This window comes from Delphinus delphis, chromosome 14 (genome assembly GCF_949987515.2).
Source record: "Delphinus delphis chromosome 14, mDelDel1.2, whole genome shotgun sequence".
In the NCBI taxonomy this organism is placed as follows: Eukaryota; Metazoa; Chordata; class Mammalia; order Artiodactyla; family Delphinidae; genus Delphinus; species Delphinus delphis.
Window position 1 is genome coordinate 5245198 of NC_082696.1, and position 22446 is coordinate 5267643.

At 36.5% G+C, this 22446-nt stretch overlaps 1 protein-coding gene across 7 annotated transcripts in view; it reads right to left on the reverse strand.

Moving 5' to 3' along the window:
• The window catches only part of QKI (QKI, KH domain containing RNA binding), a 143842-nt gene that overhangs the window by 83221 nt on the left and 38175 nt on the right, over nucleotides 1-22446 (reverse strand). For all 7 annotated transcript variants that reach the window (XR_011246706.1, XM_060029661.1, XM_060029660.1 and 4 more), the window contains exon 3: nucleotides 7825-7941. Coding sequence is in view for 6 of the 7 variants with exons in the window: in XM_060029661.1 (XP_059885644.1) it covers nucleotides 7825-7941 (117 nt within the window). In the remaining variant the exon portion in view is untranslated. The remainder of the gene's footprint in view (nucleotides 1-7824; nucleotides 7942-22446) is intronic.

The window sequence follows — 22446 nt, forward strand, 5'->3', positions numbered from 1 at the left end:
GGTGAAAACAGAGGAACAACCATGTGCAGTACAGAAACTAAAATATGATAGCATTAGATATAACAAGTGTTAGACTTCATGGCTTTAATAAGGTTCCTTCCAAACCAGATTATACCTTACTATAATTTTCATAATCACTCTTCTAAAGCAACTGACCTGTTTTTATAGCTAAATACTACTATTCAAATCAGATACATGGAATTTTCTAAGCATGTAATTTAAAAATTAACATTTTTTTTTTTTTTTGGTGGTACGCGGGCCTCTCACTGTTGTGGCCTCTCCTGCTGCGGAGCACAGGCTCCGGACGTGCAGGCTCAGCGGCCATGGCTCACGGGCCTAGCCGCTCCGTGGCACGTGGGATCCTCCCGGACCGGGGCATGAACCCGTGTCCCCTGCATCGGCAGGTGGACTCTCAACCACTGCGCCAGGGAAGCCCTAAAATTAACATTTTTAAGAGAGAATCCATAAAAATTCCTACTCTATGATGCAATGAGTCAAAGGTACCAATGGCATGGGTCAGGGTGGGGGATATTAAGCCAGGGATATAAAGTACAGAGAAAAAACCCATTCCTCACAGGGTACAGCCTTTCTCAACTGATTCCACAGGGAATCAAGTATTTAATGCCTGGCCCAAGGCATAAATTACATATAATTAACCTCTCCTATCTATAGTGGTGCTTGTTATGAACCACTCTCAGTGAAACTGAAGAACTTCTAAGATGAGGAGCCCTAGCTGAGAAGGGCTGTGTGAACTAATAGAAAATTACAGCACTTTTCCTCTTGAAAACATTTAAAACAGTAATTAGTTTCTTGGGCCCAACCAGAAGTTTATTACAATATAATGGACCTTAAGACCAGTTATGGTAATACCATTTCAACTATGTCTAACCATTATTCATAAATGGGTTCAATGACAAAATAAGAAATATATTTCAAACAATTGTCTAACTGGGAAATCAGAGATGGCTGCATTGCTCATAACAGCAAGGACCTTTTAAAGACACAAAGAAATATATACTTATGGAACAGCTCCTTTAACAGCGCCTTACATGAAAGTTTAACTCTGTTGGTGAATCTGTTGGGAAACTGGTTCTCACATACATTGCTGAAGTAATGCAAAACAATAATCCCTAAAGAGAAGAATTTAGCACTAGCTAGCAAAACTATATATTGTGATACCACTTCTGGAATTCTATTCCAAAGATAAACTAGCAAGTACACGTAAAGATGTACATAAAAGCTATTCAATACAGCACTCTTCCTATGTGTTACAGCAAAAGCCTAGAAGCAATCTAAATGTCCATTAATAGGGGAATGCTGGAATAATTTACGGTACACAGACACAATGGAATATGATGAAGTTATTAAAAGGAATAAAGACTGTCTCTATGTACTGCCAGTAAGTGACTTAATGATACACTATTAAGTAAAAAACAAACAAACAAAAAAACAAGGCAAGGCATAGAAAAGTGTAGAGTATACAATTATCTATGAAGGGAGTGAGAAATTACACACATACACACACACACACACACACACACACACACACGCTCATGTAACTCTTCATGTAAAACAAAGAAATGGAAGGATAAGCCAAATACCAAAATAAAAAATTTACCCAAACTGCAAGATGGGGGATAGATAAAAGAGACAGGGATAAAAGCAGGACTTCTCTGAAAATTTCCTACTTTGTAGATTTGATTTTGGAACCATGTAAATATTTTACAAGTAACAGAAAAATAAGAAATTCGTAAAACTAGAAAACCAAGTGTAACAAATGACCTTAACTGTTTATCCGTATGATGGCATAACTGATATATACTGAAAAACTATTGAGTGTTTTAAAAGTAACTTCTCTCTCTAGTGAAACAAACCCTAAAAACAGTAAGAACTGGTGAAAAATTTTCACTGACTATACTGTTGGTAGTAGTGTTTGTATTGTTATTCTGAGACGGTTTTGTATATTTTAGAATAAAGAAAATCAATCATTTTGTGTCATTAGGAACCGGCATTTTCAGTGGGAAACAAAATATAGATACAAGATCAATTAAATAAAACACTGTAGTTTTCATTTTAAATGAGAATGAACTTTGTAAAGATACTTATATTCCTGAGTGTGTGTGTGTGTGTGTGTGTACCTATGTATCTCCTAGCTCTGTCCTGAAAAGGTCTACAAATAATGAGTGACACTAGAGCCCATAATGCAGTTTCCAAATACTATTTTTCACTAATAGTAATCAGGGTTCCTTAAAGAAGTGGCTGATCTCAAGTCTGGGGAGGAAATCTTACAATGAGCATGGACTATTATATACACCAGAAAACAAAGTTACTAGCCCCAAACTACTAGGATTGTGTTAAAGGGACTTGGAAGTGAATTTGAAAAGGCCCCCCACTGGTCAAACCATGTGATCATCAGTTAAAAACACTTAAGTGCCATGAACTGAAATGCATTAAAACTGTTTAAATGCATTCATAATGATACTCAAATTAAAACAAAAAAACTCACTCTTCACCTCTGGAGGATTGCTAGGAAACAACTCACTATTTTAAACCTAGTAAGTGAAGAACTGAGCATTTATCCCGCCTCTCCTATAAAAAGTAAGCCTAGCTAATAACAGCAAAGAAACAGGATAATAACTATTTTGGAGTTCCTACTGAAATAAAGGGCCTAAAAAACAATCAACAGTTAACTGCTGAAATCAGGAGGAAACTAGATTTTAGGTACCACAACCACAACACTGCTTGTGAAAGTTTCTTTCAAAAGGAAGAAAGGAAATGAGGAAGGGAGGGCAGGAGATCTAAATCTGATTAAACCTTTCTCACCACCAATTTACCAAAAATACAGGGGACAGAGATAAGTGTTAAACACCACCATGAAAGTGCAATCAGCACAAGCCACGGGAAATCTTCGGTACAAATAACTCAGTCCTTTTACAAATAAGTTACAAGGAGAAATGGGGGCGAGGGTGAGAATGGCTTAAGAGATCTATCAATCTCTTAAGCAAGGTATTGATATACGGCCCTCACTTGGATACCATGAAAATGTTTTTTCAAAGCACATTTATGAGACAAGAAGGGAACTGTGAACAATGACAAGATACATAGCGACACAAAGAAATTGTTTTGGTGATTTAAAAAAAACATAAACATGATAGCATTAAAGAGTCCTTCTATTTTAGAAACACCTAATAAAATGTTTACAGCTGAAATTATGTCTGGAATTTGCTCCCCAAATCATCTGGTAGGCGGAGGGGGAGGAAGGGTAAGGGGGAATGTGGGCACACATGGAAGAAGACGGACAATGCTGACACTGGGTGATGAATAAACGTTGTTCAAAATGTGCCACGATGAAAGGTGGTTTTTCTGGTTGTGTTTTTTTTTCTTTTTTTAAATAAACTATACCCACGCTCGAGGTTGTGAGAAAGCCTAGTACTCAACAAGATCAATAAAGCAGGCTGTTTGGACCATGTTTGTATGTGATGTTATATCACTGGCTATCACAGCCACTTTAGTATGTCAAACAAAAAACTGTATTAATCTGATTATTTTCCAAGTGTTGAGAGAGCAACAACATCTTTCATAAAAATAAAAGTCTAAGCTGCCCCCACATATCAAGCAAATTTATTTTTGCATATACTATCAATATCGCCTTGAAACATCTTTTAAGTGTGCTTTCGTATCAGCCAGTACAAAGTCTTAGACATTATAAAGCTCAGTTACTTGCCAATTAAACTGACATAGGACAGGGTACAAGGTTGCAGGAGAAAATGCCAATTATAAAGCATCATGAATAGTAAAAGATTCACTTTCTATAACACATGTAAAAGTGTACATAACTGCAGAGAGAACGATCTACAAGAAAACATACCAAAATTGTCAATAAGTCTCTAGAGTGATAGAATCAGGTACCTATACTTTTTCCCAGACCATATACACTTTTAAACTTTTCTAAAAATATCACATATTAACTAGTTAAAATATATATGCACCATAAGAAATTAATAGGACTATAAGAGACATTTAAGAAAAATTTATAACGTATATGAAAAGTGACATGTAAAAACAGTTATGAAATTCTACCTATGTTTGCAATTACACAATATGCCTCTCTAATAACATTTCATAGATCATGGTCCATACAACACTGCAGTTCCTCAAGAAGTTACAGGGATAGCTCTTGGAAAGGAGAGACTGTGGTCAAATATATTTGGGAAACAAAGTTAAAAACTGAATTAAAACTTTATTACAGATTGATCTAATTTTAAATTCAAAGCCCATGTTCTGAAGAGAATGAATTGCAGAGCTGAATTTCAATGTCCAGCAAGATATATGTTTATACTGAGTGTAGTTACTACTTAGAAATGAGGGACTGGATAAGTTATCTGACCTCTTTAAGCCTCCATTCCTGTTAGAAGAGTAAAAACTATCTTTTGAGATTGTTGAATGGTCTGAATAAGACACTGCACAGATCATGAAAGTGGTTAATACCATCTGGCCACTGCTATTTGCAGCCCTAGAAGGTCATCTGATTCCCTGAGTGTACATCCCTTCATTTCAAGTAAAGAGCTCTAACTAGAATTGCTGAGTCTTACTGGAAATTTCCAGAAGACACAACATTTGACTAACCCTGCTTTGATCAACTGTAGACATTTCACCGGTCAACATTTCTGGGTGGGAGTGGGGAGCAGAAATACAAGCATGGCTCCTTAGTCTCCTACGAAGTCTGAGTGCAGTTCTTGCTCTTAGGCTCCATGAGTTTACCCAGTACCATTCCTCTGGGGTATTTTTATACAATGACAATACTGTTGTGCCCTTCAATAATGCTGAAGTAATACCAATCTAAGAGAATGAAAATTAAAGTGGCACATTCATTCCCTTACTTAAAACCAACAGCTTAGAATGATACGGCACTGCCTATCTTCCCAAAAGAATTAAAAGCACATAGGATTTATAATTATCTCTATTTATAAAATCTTTTATGGGGCGGAGATAGGGGAGCATCTATGCCTTTCATTTATTACCTAAACATTCACTCCTTTCCCAGATAATTTTTTCCAGTTCCTGCTCTGTGCCAGGTACTGATCAAACAACAGGGAAGTACTCCATAAAACAGACATGGTATGCCCTCACTGGGTTTATCAGACTAGCAGTGAAGGATACAAATCAGCAAACAGTATTCCGTCATAATACCTTGGACAGTCAGTAAATTAAGGTTTATTTTCTAGCTTTTACATAAACTGACAACTCTGCAGAAAAGTTTAAAGTTTTCCTTTAAACACATGAAATATACCTCAATCGGCCTTATTACTATATTTCTTTTTGCCTCCATCTATTTGTCATGTTCTTTCTAAAAATAACAGCCAAAAAAATAAAAAATAAAAAAATACATAAAAATAACAGCCAAGCAATGAACGATAGTACCTTCCATTTTGATCTAACTTTTACTAGCACTTTTAAGAACTCAACGGGCAGAGTTACTACAGCATAAACCAAAATGAGTTGGTTGACAATTATGGGCAGATTTAAATTAAGATTACAGAAAACACTCTTGGCATTATATATCTACATATAAATTCTTCACCATAATATCAAACATATGACAGCCATTCAAATTAACTTGATATCCCCTAAGTATGTTCATCTGTAGCACTTTAATAAAACTAAAAATATAATCTGCAGTCAAAATTTTGTTGGTGTCTTAATTTATTACTGTTTTCATGCATTAATCTGTAAACATTTTTTATTTCATTAGACAACAGTACATATTAAAACAAAAATAAAATGTGCGAACTGCTTCTATTTGTGCTTAAGAACAAAGTGGACAAGACAGAATATGGACACACCAACCACCAGAGAAACAAAACAGAAAAGCCATCAGAATATGGGATATTCAAAGGTCACAAAGCAACAACAAAAGTACTGTCATTTCCAAAGCGTAAAATACTGTAGTATTCCCCCATGATACAATATGAGTTTAAACATAAAATGTACTAATAATGTTAATATAAAATTTATTAAGAACAATCATTAACATTAATTGATTGATTACTATGTGTCAAAACACTATTCTCAGTGCTTTACAACTGATTTAATCCTCACAACCATCATAAGAGAGAAGTGACATCACTACTCCCTCACTACATTATATGGCACAAAGAGATGGAGTAATTTGCTAAAATCACAAAGCTGCTAAGTGATAGAACCAAGATTCAAACAAAAGCAAGATGATTATAGAGCGTACTCTCTTAACCACTCTAATCTTCTGTCAAAAATGATAGCAGAAAAATGTTCTTCAGGCTACAAAGTTCAACTTGACTGAAAACAGAACTCACCATGTCTCAATACAGTTCCAAGCTCTAATCCTCAGTGCCTGTGAGTGTGTGAGTGGAGTAAGTGGAGAGCCATTACTACAGAACTAAGAGAGGCTGAGGAGAGGGCAAAACACGTTTTGTTAACTGACCGATATTAATAACTTGTTTAACTGATGGATACACTAATCTTTTGGTGAAGATTTATTTGTCCTTCAGTTGTTGAGAGTTCATCTCATTGTCCCTAGGCTATTAAATTAGCATTATTTAATGCAACGCAACCATAAGTGCAAACAGGGGAACCAAAACTGCATGGTGATATGAGATTGCCACTCAGCTGATTCACAATATGCTTAAATTTTTTTAATATTCTTATTAAAAAAAGTTGTTTTAAATACAACAGCTAAATATGCTTAGGGAGAACTCACATGCTTGCCTCAAAGTATCTTTATACTCAGCTGACAAGAACAGCTTATAATAAGATCTAAAGATAATCAATATCATTGACGGCCTCTCCCTCCAACTTAACTACTAAGTCATTATTTGTCTGTAAGGAGAGAAAATGATTGAGATCCAGTCAGCTTATGGGAGAGCTTAAATGAAATGAAGTGAGAAGCTCAAAAAGATGCATATCAGAATGAAGTCAGTATACCTTATCGGTCTGGTGGTCATTCCGTAAGCTCCACAAAGTGATTCAATGCACACGCTCTAACATAACAATAACATAACGTAACATAACAGGTCTATCATTTGATATCCCTTTCAAGGCAATGTATTTTAAAAAAACAAACAAACAACAAACCCTTCCTAACAATAAATCTAATCTTTGGCAATCAAAATCTAGGTTATTTTTTAAAATCAGTCAAACATTTTTCACACAGGCAGAAATTTCAAAAGTATTCTGCCTCTTACTGGATAAAAGGAAACAAGGCAAAAAAACCTTCCTAAAAACAATGTTTAAAGTAGGTAGTTAGGTGTTTATTATACTAGAAAAACAAGAGTGGCAAAAGAAAAAAGCAGAAAGCAGGAACAATACACTTTAAAGTAAAATGTCTAGAAAACTTAAAATCAACATAAAATGTTGGTAAAAACCAAAATGACTCTCATATGGCTAGTTATAAGCCTTTTTTCCCTATGTTTACTAACTCTCCTGATGAGATGACATACATCCAAAGTTATTCGTTTGGTCCTCATTTAAATCTCATCAAAAGAAACATTTTAGATTTTTCAAAGTTTTAGTTACATCTTTTATATATACAACATTATAGTCTGACTAATTGCCAAACTGGCGTTTCTCAAGTGTAAAAACCAAAGGTAATATCATAGACTGATATTAGCTGGCTAAATGAAAAATGATAATCAAAAAGGGAAAATCATGACAACACCTTTAAAAAGTTCAAAAGTTTCAGACATCAAATAATGTATAGTGTTTTAGGGTCTAGATATTTTGTTACTAAAATTCGAAAGTATAAGTAAATTATTCACATAAAGACCTGCCCCATTTTCAAGGACTTACCTTCTTTTTATCCCTCATTGAGCCTTTGCCTCGGACCATTATCTTACATCCTGTTTCTGCTTCAAGCTGTTTAGCAGTAAGTCCTCTAGGTCCAAGGATTCTCCCAACGAAATTAAACTGGGGGAAAAAAAAATCACCATACATTATTCACTTAAAGTTATTTTAAAGTATAAATTTACTTCCTTCAGTTAGATTTTTAAAAAATATTAAGTTGAAATAAAATCTTATGAATTTCTTGACAAGTCTGGGGGTGAAATTACAGCAGCTCATGTTTAGCTTGAAATTTTCGTATGTATTAATACAAATTATGGATTAGGAACAACAGTATCTAACTAAAACAGGTACTATACTTCAATTGCCCATCAACATGTAATCTAAACCAGAGTATATTAAAGAGTTAGACAAAATCTTAGGTGCCACCCAAGAATGCAATTCCCTTCTACAAAATCCTTTATGACAGGGTTCAGGGAACTGTTCATTATGTTAAATAGTGGTGGCCTTTTCTACAGAAATCCTTGGGGGAGAACTCCTGTCTTATTTATCTAAGTTATACTTTCTCCAAAGCAACTGTTCAGAGAGAATTGTATTCTGCGGTTGGCTGCCAGAACACTGATGGCCAAATTTGGATTCCACCCTATACTAAATATTTAAGTCATGAGAGTCTACATTTTTCACCACACTCCTTGCACAATTTTATCTCTGCATCCTTATTTACATTTTTCACCACACTCCTTGCACAATTTTATCTCTGCATCCTTATTTTCCTTTCTATTTTCCATTTCTACCTTTAGCTTATATTACTACTTTGACAAAGAACCTTAACTCTTATCACGAATAGGACAGTGACAAAAATAATTATATAAATAAGTAATTATCATCCCTCCACAGAAATGTCAAGTATTCATTCACAGAAGTTAATTTTTTTAAAAAGTCCAATGGGAAGAACAGATTGACTCTGAATATTGAAAAGTAAATTTTCCTCATTCACATGTCATCTGCATAAAAGACACAAAAAAAATGAACGTTCCACAAAGACTGATGGGTGGTTTACTATCAGTTCCACAAAGACTGATGGATGGTTTCTATTAACTTATTCAATCAATTAAGTTACTGATTCTTATGCTTCCTATTTTTTTCTTGCATTTTAATCCTACTGTTAATGTATCGTTAGAAACACTAATATGCCAGAATTTACTGCTGTCAAGGCTTAAGCAGCCAGGGAAGTTCTTCAATCTTCTGTACTCCAATGGCTTCTTACTTTGCCTTAGCTGCTCACCAGCACCGCCACATCTTACAAAAGTGATTCCCAAATGAAAGACGGGTAGTACACGTATAAGGATGGAAGAAAGCCCTCTTCCCTCCGGGGATTACGATATAAGTTTTTCCATCCCAAGCTGAGGAGAGGGAATGAAGTTTTATAGAATCTGTGACTACATATAAAGGTGGGGTTGGCAAGTTGCCGAAAAGTAGGAAGAGTCTGCTCTAAATGAACAGAGAGCCAGGCCTGTTGATAGATTTTCTGTGATATGTGTGTTTTTTCCCTTTCTCAGACCCTCGTTTTAATATATTTTTACTCTGTACTGCGTGAAGTTGGTCAATTCTAGATGTACTTGGATTTAAAGGCAACCTCTTAAAAAATTTCATGGAATTTTCTGTTAAGTACTAAGGGTAATTCAGACCAGCTGAGCAATTCCAGTAAAATAGGACACAGAAGGAAAAAACATCTGCTTGAATGCATGAGAGATCCAGCAAGACTGTGAAGAATTGCTAATTCAGGATCGTAGGGAGGACACAGAATCAAGAGGATGTTAGCCTGGCTTTGGGGAACTCCTTGTCCTCTAGGTATGTTTGCTGAATCCGGAGAGGACAGCTGAGAGCCTGAACTTCAAGGGACGTGGTCTGGAGTGTGTAACTACCAATGTGAGCGCCTCCCCGTCCCCGGTCTTTGCTTTGGGGAGGGATCTGATGGGTGTGCATTCTGGGGGTAAAAGTGAACCCTAATTTCCCAGGCCCTTACAGACTCTGCATATGAACATCAAAACTGTCTCAACCTCAATAAGCAAAATTGTACCGAGGTGATCTTGGGTTGCCAGTTAACAGTAGGTACCTGTCAGAAGCTGACATATATTCTCTCTGGAGGAAGACAACATAATCTTAGGCCTTATATTATTTTTGTAAGCTATTCAGTAAATACATTATCTGGCACACACTAGAAAACAACCAAATACACAAGAACGTAAAATGACATTAACAAAAATCTGAAGAAATGACAAGACAAAAGAAACAAATCCACCAGGCCTCTAGATATTAGAATTAATCGACCCAGACTTTATAAGCATTATGCTTATTATGTGTAATTTTGTTTAGTTTGAGTATTTTTCAGTAGAATAGGAAACCACCTTTCATTTTCAAATTCAACTTAATGAAACATGTATTCAAGGCTTCCTATGTGGCAAAGAGTGAAATAGATGCTAGGAATTTTTTTTAAAGAGGAGGAAGGGGAGGAGAGGAAGAGGAGAAATTCTCCTTGCTCTCAAGAAACCTGTGAAAATGCCTTTACTCTATTTCTACCTTGACTGCTTCTTAAAATAAGTAGTCTTTGCCAGCTCTTCCTCAATAATAGTTGTGCTCTATACAGATCTTTTTCCAAAGTAACTCATATAGTTGATATACATTATATATCTCAAACATGGCAAAGAATGTCTGGAAAAATGCATTACGAATGGAGGTACTTTAGCACTTCAAATAACTAATATGTAATTGTTTTATATTTGTGTCCTCTGTCAAAGTGGTCAGCCTCCACTTCATGACATACAAACACCTAGAAGACCCTCTGTGGGGCTTCCCTGGTGGCACAGTGGTTAAGAATCCACCTGCCAATTCAGGCAACATGGCTTCGAGCCCTGGTCCGGGAAGATCCCACATGCCGTGGAACAACTAAGCCCACGTGACACAACTACTGAGCCTGTGCTCTAGAGCCCACGAGCCACAACTACTGAGCCCATGTGCCACAACTACTGAAGCCCGCACGCCTAGAGCCCAGGCTCCGCAATAAGAGAAGCCACCGCAATGAGAAGCCCACGCACCATAACGAAGAGTAGGCCCTGCTCACCACAACTAGAGAAATCCTGTGCACAGCAACGAAGACCCAACACAGCCAAAAATAAAAATAAATAAATTTATTTTAAAAAAAGAAAAAAAAAGAAGACCCTCTTTGGCACATTCTATTATTTTCACGCATTAAATCTCTTTTGCTGAAACCACAGCATTAAGATTACATAGAAAAAGACTTCTACCATAGCTAAGTAATCCTCCCAATTATTATTTACTAAATAAAAAATGTTTTAAAGCCAGTCAAAACCAACATATTAAATCTGTAACAAAATTTTCCTAACCTTATAAATTAACCAATCTCTACTGCACCACAACCAGCAAAAAACAGCTCAAATGTGTTAAAGTGCATACCACTGGGGTTCTAATACAACTGAAACCATCAAGGTCATCCTTCTCAAAGTGGTGTAAGTAGAGAATGAAAAAAAATTAATCATAGCAGCTGCTTTGTCTACTGCAACCAATTTCCAAGTTAATATCATTTGCCTTGCATTAAACTTCATTCTGTGTTGATTTATCATGCTAGTTTTGCAGCTTCATTCAATTAAACCAATGTCACAACACATTCAAAGAAAATCATTTCAAACAGCCTAAGCTAACTACAACTTTAAAGGCTGAAAGAAGAAAAAAGAGACATTCATTAACTCTACTGTTTAAGTACAGACCTTCTCTGTGGCTTACCAATTATATCTCTGCCAGTGCCATGTTAATTTCTAAAGAAGAGGTTAACAACAGTCATGTCTAATGCTATTTGTTGCTGCTGACTTAATTTTAAATAGACATGACAGAGTTCTCCCAATGACAAAATATAAAGTATTATAGCAAATCTTTCCATTAACCTTTTTAAAAATGTACAATTAAAGATAAAACCTTCTGTGGCACACTATCAAAAGAGAGAATAAAAAATGGATTTCTAAAAGCATTTCAGTGAAACACTTCTAAGAAGTGTTAAACAGTAATTTCTGCTTAAAATTTTGGAAAAACAATTTTAAAAAGAAGATGTATTTCTTTGGATTGCTTTTCATACAATAAATTGATAATCTGTTTTTAAGTATTTTGTCTAGTATCTGTAAGGTGATTTTAGTTATATATCTTACAAACCTTACATCAGATCACATAAGCAAGTTAGTAGGTATCAAACACACACACACACACAAATGTATATGTATTGATAAAGTCTTCTGCTTAGCAGATGACCAAAAATGGACCACCTCAAGTGGTAGTCAACACTAGTAAGCCATCTTATACAAATGTGTAAGATGAGACAAGAGTCGTGACTACTTAGCAATACAACTGTTTTTAATTAAAAGTACCAGAATATTTTGTTTGACTTGATTTACTGTTTTATTAACTCGACTTATAACAGCAAAGGAGAAACTGTTAACAATGCAGATTAAATTTAAAAGTTTGCTGCATCTAAAGTCACTCATTGTGAATAGCACAATGTTCTTCCAATATCTGAAACCATTATCCATTTCAGCAAATAAACTGCTCTTGTCATTTATGAACAAAGTTTCAGCATATGTGTTCATGATTTTCACTTTCAGCTACTCATTAATGTAAATGAAAATACCAACCAATATTCATGTCAGAACTATATTCATTCATCAACTGAAATCAGTTTGGTCATGGATACAAGAGTTCGGGGCAGGGGGGAAGAATATCAACGAAAGTCTTCTGTTTAAAAAGAAAAACAAACAATGAATGTATCTAAATGCCTCGTACTTTTTGGGGAGACAGATGTCTTATCCCTTCTCTATGTTCATAGTAATTCTAGATGAGCAGCCAAATATGTCTTCTTAAGCTATATAATAATTACTATAGGAACCATTTTGCAAAACCTTTCATATATTAGGCCTTTCTACACATCTTCTGTTAGTGGCACAGGGCTATGTTAAGAAGAAGCATTTACACCAACAGATGTAAAAGTGAAAACCGGTAACCAATAATAACCAAAATATGAAATCTATAGCATATAAATTTGGATATCCTAATTATGTCAAATCTTTATCCCTTGAGTATAGATATAATTGGGAAAGAGGCTGAAACCATACAAACAAACTCAGGTGAATAAGATGATGATTGTCGTTGTGGAAGCTAAACAACAAGTACTTAGAAAAACAAAAAATTATTTAACCAATTAAAATAAAAATATAAAGGCAATGAAAGCCAACAAGGGTTTTACGACACAAATAGATGACAATATTTTTCACGGTGTAAGGTCAAAACTCGTACAACAAGGCCCTTTAAGAGATCCCTAACTACTTTTTGAACCTTTATTTTTGCTATTATCCTCTGTTCAGACACATGTTGTTCTCTAAAACAGCAGGTACGTTCAATTTTTGTTCCCTGTTAACACCTTTCTTCCTCCTTCCTTCCCACCAAACATGTCAAATCCTCATCACATAGTATTGAGCTCAAGTGTTCCTTCTGTGATTTCCTTATGTGTTCTTTGACTCCCAGAGACAGATGTTTTCTCCTCCTAAGTGAGGATCTCAGAACACTGAGTACCCACCTCTTACAGCCCTTCTGTCACACAGTATGCAACGATCTGCATGTCTTTCGCAGGGCATTCCTTGAAGTCAGAAACCAGCAATGGGGTGGGCGTGTGTGTGTGTGTGTGTGTGTGTGTTTTAATCCACAGTGCCTCACACAAGTGTGTATGTGTTAATCCACAGTGCGTGTGTGTGTTTTAATCCACAGTGCCTCACACAATATACAGCACTCAGAAGAAACTAGTATTTGTTCAGATTGTTGGATAATACAATTTAAAAGGGTTCACAGAAATCACACAGTGATTTTTCACTCTCAGTAAAATCACTAAATAAGTTATAGGCAGCACAGGAACTCTTACACATTTCAGAAACTTTTTAAATGGTAAGCCTGACTGATTTAAGGATAAATTCCAAATGACAGAGTCAATGATGTCACAGAAACAAAACAACTATTATTTCCACTTTCCATTTCAATACGGAAGTATCATGAGTGCTAGGATTATGTCACTCAACATTTCTTAGGTGTTGAGTACGCTGAAATATGTTCTACTATGAGTGTTCCAGTAAAAGCCAACTTCGATGCTTGGCACTTTACATGCAATAAATCACTTAATCCTCACAACAACACCAGAAGACAGTTACCACTATCACCTACATTTAATACATGAGAGGTTACAAAAGTAGTCCAAATCCTAGAACACCTAGGTTGACTACAGAGCTTGAACACAGTAGGGCATAATGCCTTCTCTTCTAAAGACCTTAAACATATACACCCTGATCATACCAGATACTCATGTTTAGTTTTCTCATTCTTGTTAATCATTCAAAAAAATGTTTAGTACAAAGTTTATAAAAACCCTCTTCAGATTCAAATTTACTTTCAGAATGAGTTCCACCTACATCACAAAGCATATAATTACCATACTACTTTTACATAACCAGGCCTCGCCTTTTCAATATTGTCATCTGTCTTTTACTGATTAGGATCACTGCTTTAATAATCAACATACATATCCTTTTTACCTTAATCAAACCTTTTACATGAATGAAAGCCCTTATGTGATTACTAGTTCATCCACATAATTCAACTACAAATACGTATAACTTCAAAAAAGAGACAGCGAGAGAGAAGGGTATGATTATTTGAGTCAAGACTGAGCTTACAAGTGTTACCTCATACCCTGAAGATGAGTCTAGGAGATCAAATACTTAGTAATTCTGACCACAGATTATGAATACAGTCTAAGGATCTTTGAAATTGTTTTCTCAAGTTTTGCTGCATAAATAGCAGCCTCCGTAAAGAACTACAAATAGAACTACCATATGACCCAGCAATCCCACTACTGGGCATATACCCTGAGAAAACCAAAATTCAAAAAGAGTCATGTACCAAAATGTTCATTGCAGCTCTATTTACAATAGCCCAGAGATGGAAACAACCTAAGTGCCCATCATCGGATGAATGGATAAAGAAGATGTGGCACATATATACAATGGAATATTACTCAGCCATAAAAAGAAATGAAATTGAGCTATTTGTAATGAGGTGGATAGACCTAGAGTCTGTCATACAGAGTGAAGTCAGTCAGAAAGAGAAAGACAAATACCGTATGCTAACACATATATATGGAATTTAAGAAAAAAAATGTCATGAAGAACCTAGGGGTAAGACAGGAATAAAGACACAGACCTACTGGAGAACGGACTTGAGGATATGGGGAGGGGGAAGGGTGAGCTGTGACAGGGCGAGAGAGAGTCATGGACATATATACACTAACAAACGTAAGGTAGATAGCTAGTGGAAAGCAGCCGCATGGCACAGGGATATTGGCTCGGTGCTTTGTGACCACCTGGAGGGGTGGGATAGGGAGGGTGGGAGGGAGGGAGATGCAAGAGGGAAGAGATATGGGAACATATGTATATGCATAACTGATTCACTTTGTTATAAAGCAGAAACTAACACACCATTGTAAAGCAATTATACCCCAATAAAGATGTTAAAAAAAAAATAGCAGCCTCATACACTGTTCCAAAAGAACTAATTTAGCTCTTAAAGAGACCTGCTCTTTTTTGGCACAGATTTTAGTTCCATTTGACTTACTGGTAACTTCTTTTATATTACCCTGCTTCAATGTTTCTAAATTGTTAAGCACAACTCAGTTTACAGTGACTTTTAATTATTATATTCTATTAATATAGTACTTTTATCATCTCTTACTCTTGGTTCCTCTACAATATTATCCTCCACATGTAACAGACTAAGAAATCTTAAGATTTTCATTGTTTAATCTGTCCCCTTGTGTTCATTTCAACTGCCACTGCCTTCGTTCAGGCTCTTGCTACTGAAATGATACCAAAATTTTACTGGTTTATACTCAGATCTCCTCTTTGGCCTTATGTTTCTAATTACTTCTCAAATTTTGTTTTTCTTTTTTTTTAGTCTGTCCTTAAAACTGCAAATTTATACTGCTTTTATACAATCTTACAAATAAAAAGGCAAGAAAGTAATCAATCATTGTTCTATAACCCCAAACAATACAACATAGACACATTTTTTAAACTCAATCAATTCCTTACCAAGCAATAAAGAAAAAATTGTCATACCAATATGAAACAGAGATGGCCAAGTTCATGCTAGGTAGGCTACTTACTGATACTTTTTTTTTTTTTTTTTTGCGGTACACGGGCCTCTCACTGTTGCGGCCTCTCCCGTTGTGGAGCACAGGCTCCGGACGTGCCGGCTCAGCGGCCATGGCTCACGGGCCCAGCCGCTCCACAGCATGTGGGATCTTCCCGGACCAGGGCACGAACCCGTGTCCCCTGCATCGGCAGGCGGACTCTCAACCACTGTGCCACCAGGGAAGCCCCTGATACTATTTTTGAACTTAGGAAAAGCAGTGTTCTAGTGAAGTCAAAAATTAGATTTCAGGAAGTCCCTAATTTATTATGAACTATTTTGTTCTAAAGGGCTGGGTTTATTAAGACATATAATATGCTTTCCCAATGAAATAGTTAAATTTAGTTCCAAGGCTAGTCATTGAAAAGTTCTATTTCAATGTCCATGGGGTAAAGTTAAGGCAGGTTCTATCAAAAACTACAGTAGTTTTCTGCTCATATGATGAGTTCATTTACTCACAAAATAAATTTAGGTCACCTATGATAAGCAGGCACAAAAACGGGTGGCCACGCTCAAGTGGTATAACCTTGGACTACTCCACACTCCATTTTCATTTGCCACCTTTGGAGGGGAGAGGGTTAGGGTTAGGAAGATTCTGTTACTGACTGCTTTACTCACTTCCAGGAGACACTGCTTTCCCAAAATGGGCCAAGAGCAGATCAGCACCTTGAGCTTTCCTTTAATATCTAACAGAAACACCCAATAGCCCTGAGAGGCAGGTTTCTCTCCAATCTTTGTATTTTATTCCTTTGATTATTTCAGTGAGAATCTTAGAGATATGGAGGTGGATGCCTGTAATTAGGTTTCCATCTAATTCCGTAAGTCCTTTGTAACAATAATTTTAACAGAGCAGATCCTAACAAACTCTTTTTGGATAAGATAAATCACAGACAAAACTTTCTATCTCAGCTGAGCCTGGAAAACATTTGCTTACAAGCAATAATTCTTCCCTAAAAACAAACTCCATCTTTTAACTTGTTCTTCTAGACACTAGTCCTTTTTAATATCAAAATATATTACTTACAAAAGAAAGCATTCACATTTTAAGACTCTGAGAAGGCTTATTTTAAAAACCATTAAATTTTGAAAAAACCTGAACTAAACAAAATTCGTTTTCAGACTGTCTTGAAATCCTTTTTGGAATAATTTCTATTAACATCCTAAGAAACTTAGTATATCTCAGACCACAAAGAGCCTATTAAATATTTGGTACACAGTAGGCCTTGCAGAATGAAATAAAAATGAAACTTCAAAACCAAATGTCATGAAATTGACCTTCACTAAATTGATCTGTTTAAAGTTACAAGTCAACAATAACAGTTTCTCTACCTAAAACTTAGACATGCTCCATATTATCAAATTGTACTGCTAAATTAAAAACTCCAATAGGTTAATATGTAATCCGAAACATTTCACAACTCCATTCAATAAAAATATGTATCTAACCTTCTTCAAATCAACAGTCTATCTTAAGAGTTTCCTGTATAAATTACCAAAGAAGAGAGATGTGCAGATGTTTTAAAATATTTTCACTTATAATTAAGATCATATCCTGCCAAAAATCAAGGCTTAACCTTGGTATTGAGAAGAGAGACTTAGTAGATCATTAAATTCTGACTTAACGTCCATTTGTTTCTCAGAAGATCAAAGACGAAAGTAGTTTATATCCAGTCTTTCAACACAATAAGGAAGCCACAAGAGTCAAAGGAACAAAGGCTTAAGTAAAGATAACCAACTGCATTGACCCCTTTTCTCTTTTCATAACTCCTCCAAAACAAATGCCCGCTCAATAGGCAATCTGCAGACGACAATCTTGAGAAAGTGAAACTTACAAATAACTCCATACTAACTCTGAAGCTATGACTAGCCAAATTTTATCTGCAAGCCCAAGAGAAATAAATTGAAAGGTGACTTAAAACTCATGCTCCACCACTGACATAGACTATTATCATGAGCTAGTGTGTACTGTGAAAAACATTATAAATCTACGTTATTATTTATAGTTGCCGTGTTGAAATCCTACAAGCTGGAAAAAATATTTGAAAGGGCATTTACCCATCGTACAACCCTTTGACAATATGTGTCACCACGAATAGCCTAGACCCAAGACAAACCTTTTAACGCTATAATCATTCAAAATTAAAACCCATTTTAAAAACATCAGAAAATCAAAGTTATCTTCATATAACATTTCTGGGTAAAGTCTCACTACAATTTAGTCCTAACATATCTCAAGCTAACAGCTTTGCAATCTAATCTGTTCATGTATATACAGGCTAACTAATATCCCTAACAGCTAGACCCTGCCAATACTTGAAACTTATTCTACCACTCTGGCAGATCCTATAAAACAATTTCTCAGAACCCAAAAACAATAACTAGGCAAATTTAATGACAGAATTATTATTGACTCATTAAAATATAACATATTTTACTTATATCAATCAGAGTTAACTCCATTCATATACTGTTTATAAGATCTTCATGGATTCAAACAAGTCCTTAATAACTGGCCAAATCAACACTTTGATGGCCTATGCATTAACTTTAGTCTTCATCCATGTCGGTCATTTTATGAATGTATGATAAACTTAAATAGTGTTATATGATAATGCAATAGCTTTTCTCTTTCATATAACACTGTGGGCTCCTTCAAGGATAGGAATTTTTTCCTTAGTCATGATCATAAGAACCGTACTGAGTGCTCTATCCAGATACCATATATTTGTTATCTTCATTCCTCTAAATAATTCTATGACGTAGACCTTATGATCTTATAGGCAAGGAAACAGATTCTAAAGTTTACATGTGCTCAAAGCCAATGTGATAGTCTCAATTATTTTTTGCTAATATTTATTCTAGTCCCCTTCTCATGTGGACGGAGTGACTTGATAATGCAGTTTATCAACCTCAGCACTACTGACATTTGGAGCAGGATAATTCCTGGTTGCCGGGGCTGTCCTATGCATTGTAGGATGTTTAGAAGCAGCCCTGGCATCTACCCACTAGAGGCCACTAGTACTCCCGCCAAGTTTTGACAACCAAAAATAGCTCTAGAAATTGCCAAATGCCCCAGATGGGCAAAATCATCCAGTTGACAACCACTGAGCTAATGGAATGTTAGCTGATGGAAGAAGGGTAGAGGTCTTACACGTGTTTAAGCAATTTGGCTTGGCTTGGCTCTGACACTCCAGTGACCTGCCATGAAAAGAGCTTGCTCCAAGTAGCTGCTGCCCCTTTGGGCTGAGCCCAGCAGGAACATAAAGGTAATCTAAACCCACCCAGAGCCGGCCTAGACCAACCTCGGCTAAGCCCAATCAGCAGAACTGCAGCCAACATACAGTGTAGACTAAATAAAGAGCACAGAAATCAATGCTTGTTATTTTATGCCACTGAGTTTTAGGATAGCTTACATGGAGCACTGCTGTGGCGACTGTTGACAAATACAGCCAGGAAGGCACTAAGCCAGGATTCAAAACCTAGGCCTGAATGGCTCAAAAACCCACTATTACCTCAACTATGTCAAAGAGTTTTCTCTACTAAATTAATATCCCCACCTCCAGGACGTGCTTAGTACACAGTAGAGATGCAATAAAAGTCTGGTTTATTAATAAGTATAAATATTAATAAATGTGTAATATTTTTAATACATCTTCAACAAGCTACTCATATTACCTTCTCATTCCCATACCATTAAGCCACTGATTCAAAAACATTGCGAAGGACACTATACGGCACTATCTAATTTCTCAAACACGTGATCTAAGACTTTCTTTTCTTATCAGTCCCAGAGCTATACACAGCCAACTCCAAAACAATACCTCCAAATTAACACTTACTTTTATAAATAAGTTGCTACGTGCAAACTCAAAAGGCAACATTTTTTTTTTAATTTCAGCAATATTTGAAAGAGTGAGGCTTTCATACAGATACACACAACAAATATTTATTATACATCTACTGTTTACTAGACGTTATCCTAGGCAGTGAGAATATAAAAAAGGGAAGAATCCCCACCGTCATGGAGCTTACATTCTGGTAATACTTACACAGCATAATGGCATTTTCCAAGTGCTTTACATGTATTAACTCACTTATAACCCCTCATAAGCCTGTGAGAGACTATCTCCATTACAGAGATGAGGAAACTAAGGATCAGACTTGCCCAAAGTCACAATACAAGCAGCAGAGCCAGCCAGGAGTCTGAGTCCCTACTTTTGCCCACTGTGCTACACTGCCCCTTTGAAGCTTTAATAAAGCATTTTTGAGTCAAATAGGATGAATTCACTCACAAAATCGAGCCTACATACAAAAGGGGGAGGTGAGAGAGAAGCATGCGTAATGATCTCTAAGACATACTGAGAAAAACGGGAGTAATAAAAATGCGTATTTGTTTCATCGTGGCCAATATCTAATTCATAATTCTGAAATAAAATCTTTTCCATACTGCCAAAATCAGACACACAACACACGCCCTTGTTTTATTTTGTTTAACATTATTTAATTTTTTTTTTAAAGATGAGATACAGTTCCTAGTACAGACTACAAAACAGTTACTATTCATTTGGTATGTATCGATAACCTCAAAGAAAAACTATATGCGGATCCCAATTTTGCCAAATTCTTTTAACAGAAATTTAAAATCAAGGTATTAAAAAAATGATCTGGAGGACCAAAATGGCTTTATACCTGTTTCTCTCCTATGAATAACTAAATTTCTCATTTAAAAAGCTTTGATAAAATAGACACTTTTGGGTGCCAAGAATCATCCACAACTCATATACCCACCTGCCTATCTGACAGGTGGGTTGGATGTCTGGATGTCTGACTTCAAGCTCAACACCTCTAAATCAGAACCTAAGCCCCACCCCCAAACCTGCTCTTCCCTCCGTCTTTCATAGCTCAAGAACTGGTGATTCTGTTACTCCAATCAATCGAAACCTCTGAGCTATTCCTAATTTTCCCTCACACCCCATTATCCAAACTACCAGCAAATTCTGTTGGCTCCAAGTCATCAATTATGAAGGATCCAAGCATTTCTAAGTCCGCTTATTCAAGTTTCTCCTCTGCCCCCTAGCTGGTCTCCCTGCTGTCACCATCACCCACAGCCTTTCTCCACACAGAAGCCAGAATGAATCTATTAAAACCCAAATGAGCCCACAGCACTCCCTGGCTTTCCATTTCACTCAACAATATCAGAAATCCCTACCGGGACCCACAGCCCCTTGAGGATAGGGCCCCTCTGCTAACTTTCTAACCTCGCATCTTACTACACTTCCCAAGCATGCTCATGCCTCAGAATCACTGCACTGCTGACCACTCTGCCTGGAATGTTCTTCCTCCCCATCACTCCATTCATGTCTCTGCATTCCCTTCATCTTATAAGAGATTCCTTGACTATAAACACATAGCTACTGTTTATCTGCTTACTCCACCTTTTTTCCCACAGCACTGACTGATCCTAAAGAAAATATTCATTTGTTTATTGTCTGTCTCTGCTATTGCAATGCCTGCTCCATAAGAGCAGAGACATTCAGTTCACCACCCCCACCTGCCTTCTGAAACAATGCCTGGTAAAAGGACCCTACGTGATTACCTGTTAGCCCAGCTTATGATGACAACGTAAACAAATGACAGCAGTGCTTCTCAAACTTTAGCATGCATCAATATCATCTACAGGGCTTGGAAGGCAGACTGCTGGGCTTTAGCCCCAGAGCTGCTGACTCATCTAGTCTGAGGTGGGGCTTGAACATTTTACAAGTTCCTAGGAGGTGTGGATACTATAGTCCTGGGACCACATTTTGACAACCACTGAAGTAGACACTGTTTCGCTCCAACACACGTGTCAACAACTGTAGTTGACCATGACAGTATCTCAACTGGTGGAAAAAGGACAGGAATAGAGTAAAAAGGTGCCTCCCCCTGGACCCACAATATAAAAGACATCTCTTCTGACTTAGAGGATTATACAGAACATGTGTCTTTTAAGTAATGCAATATAAACATCATTCCCTGAATAGCATTTTTTTTTAAAGAATGGGGACCAGGCAGATTAAGGTTATATTCTCTAACACAGTCTCATGCTCTTACCTATTCTATGTTAATGGCTTGTGCTGAATCCTTATCCTTTAGAGTTCAAACAAGCAGATGAGAAGGCTGGTATCTTTTAGGAGATATGAAACACCAAAAAGTAGTAGACTCCAATTGGGACAGCTGCCCAAATCACAATTTACCACACCAAGGAATCATCCAATACCCAGAATAGGTCCAGGGTGGTCACGTCTAGGTTATGTCAGTTAACCCCAGGCCTTACTCGTGGCACACTGGTCCAAAATACAT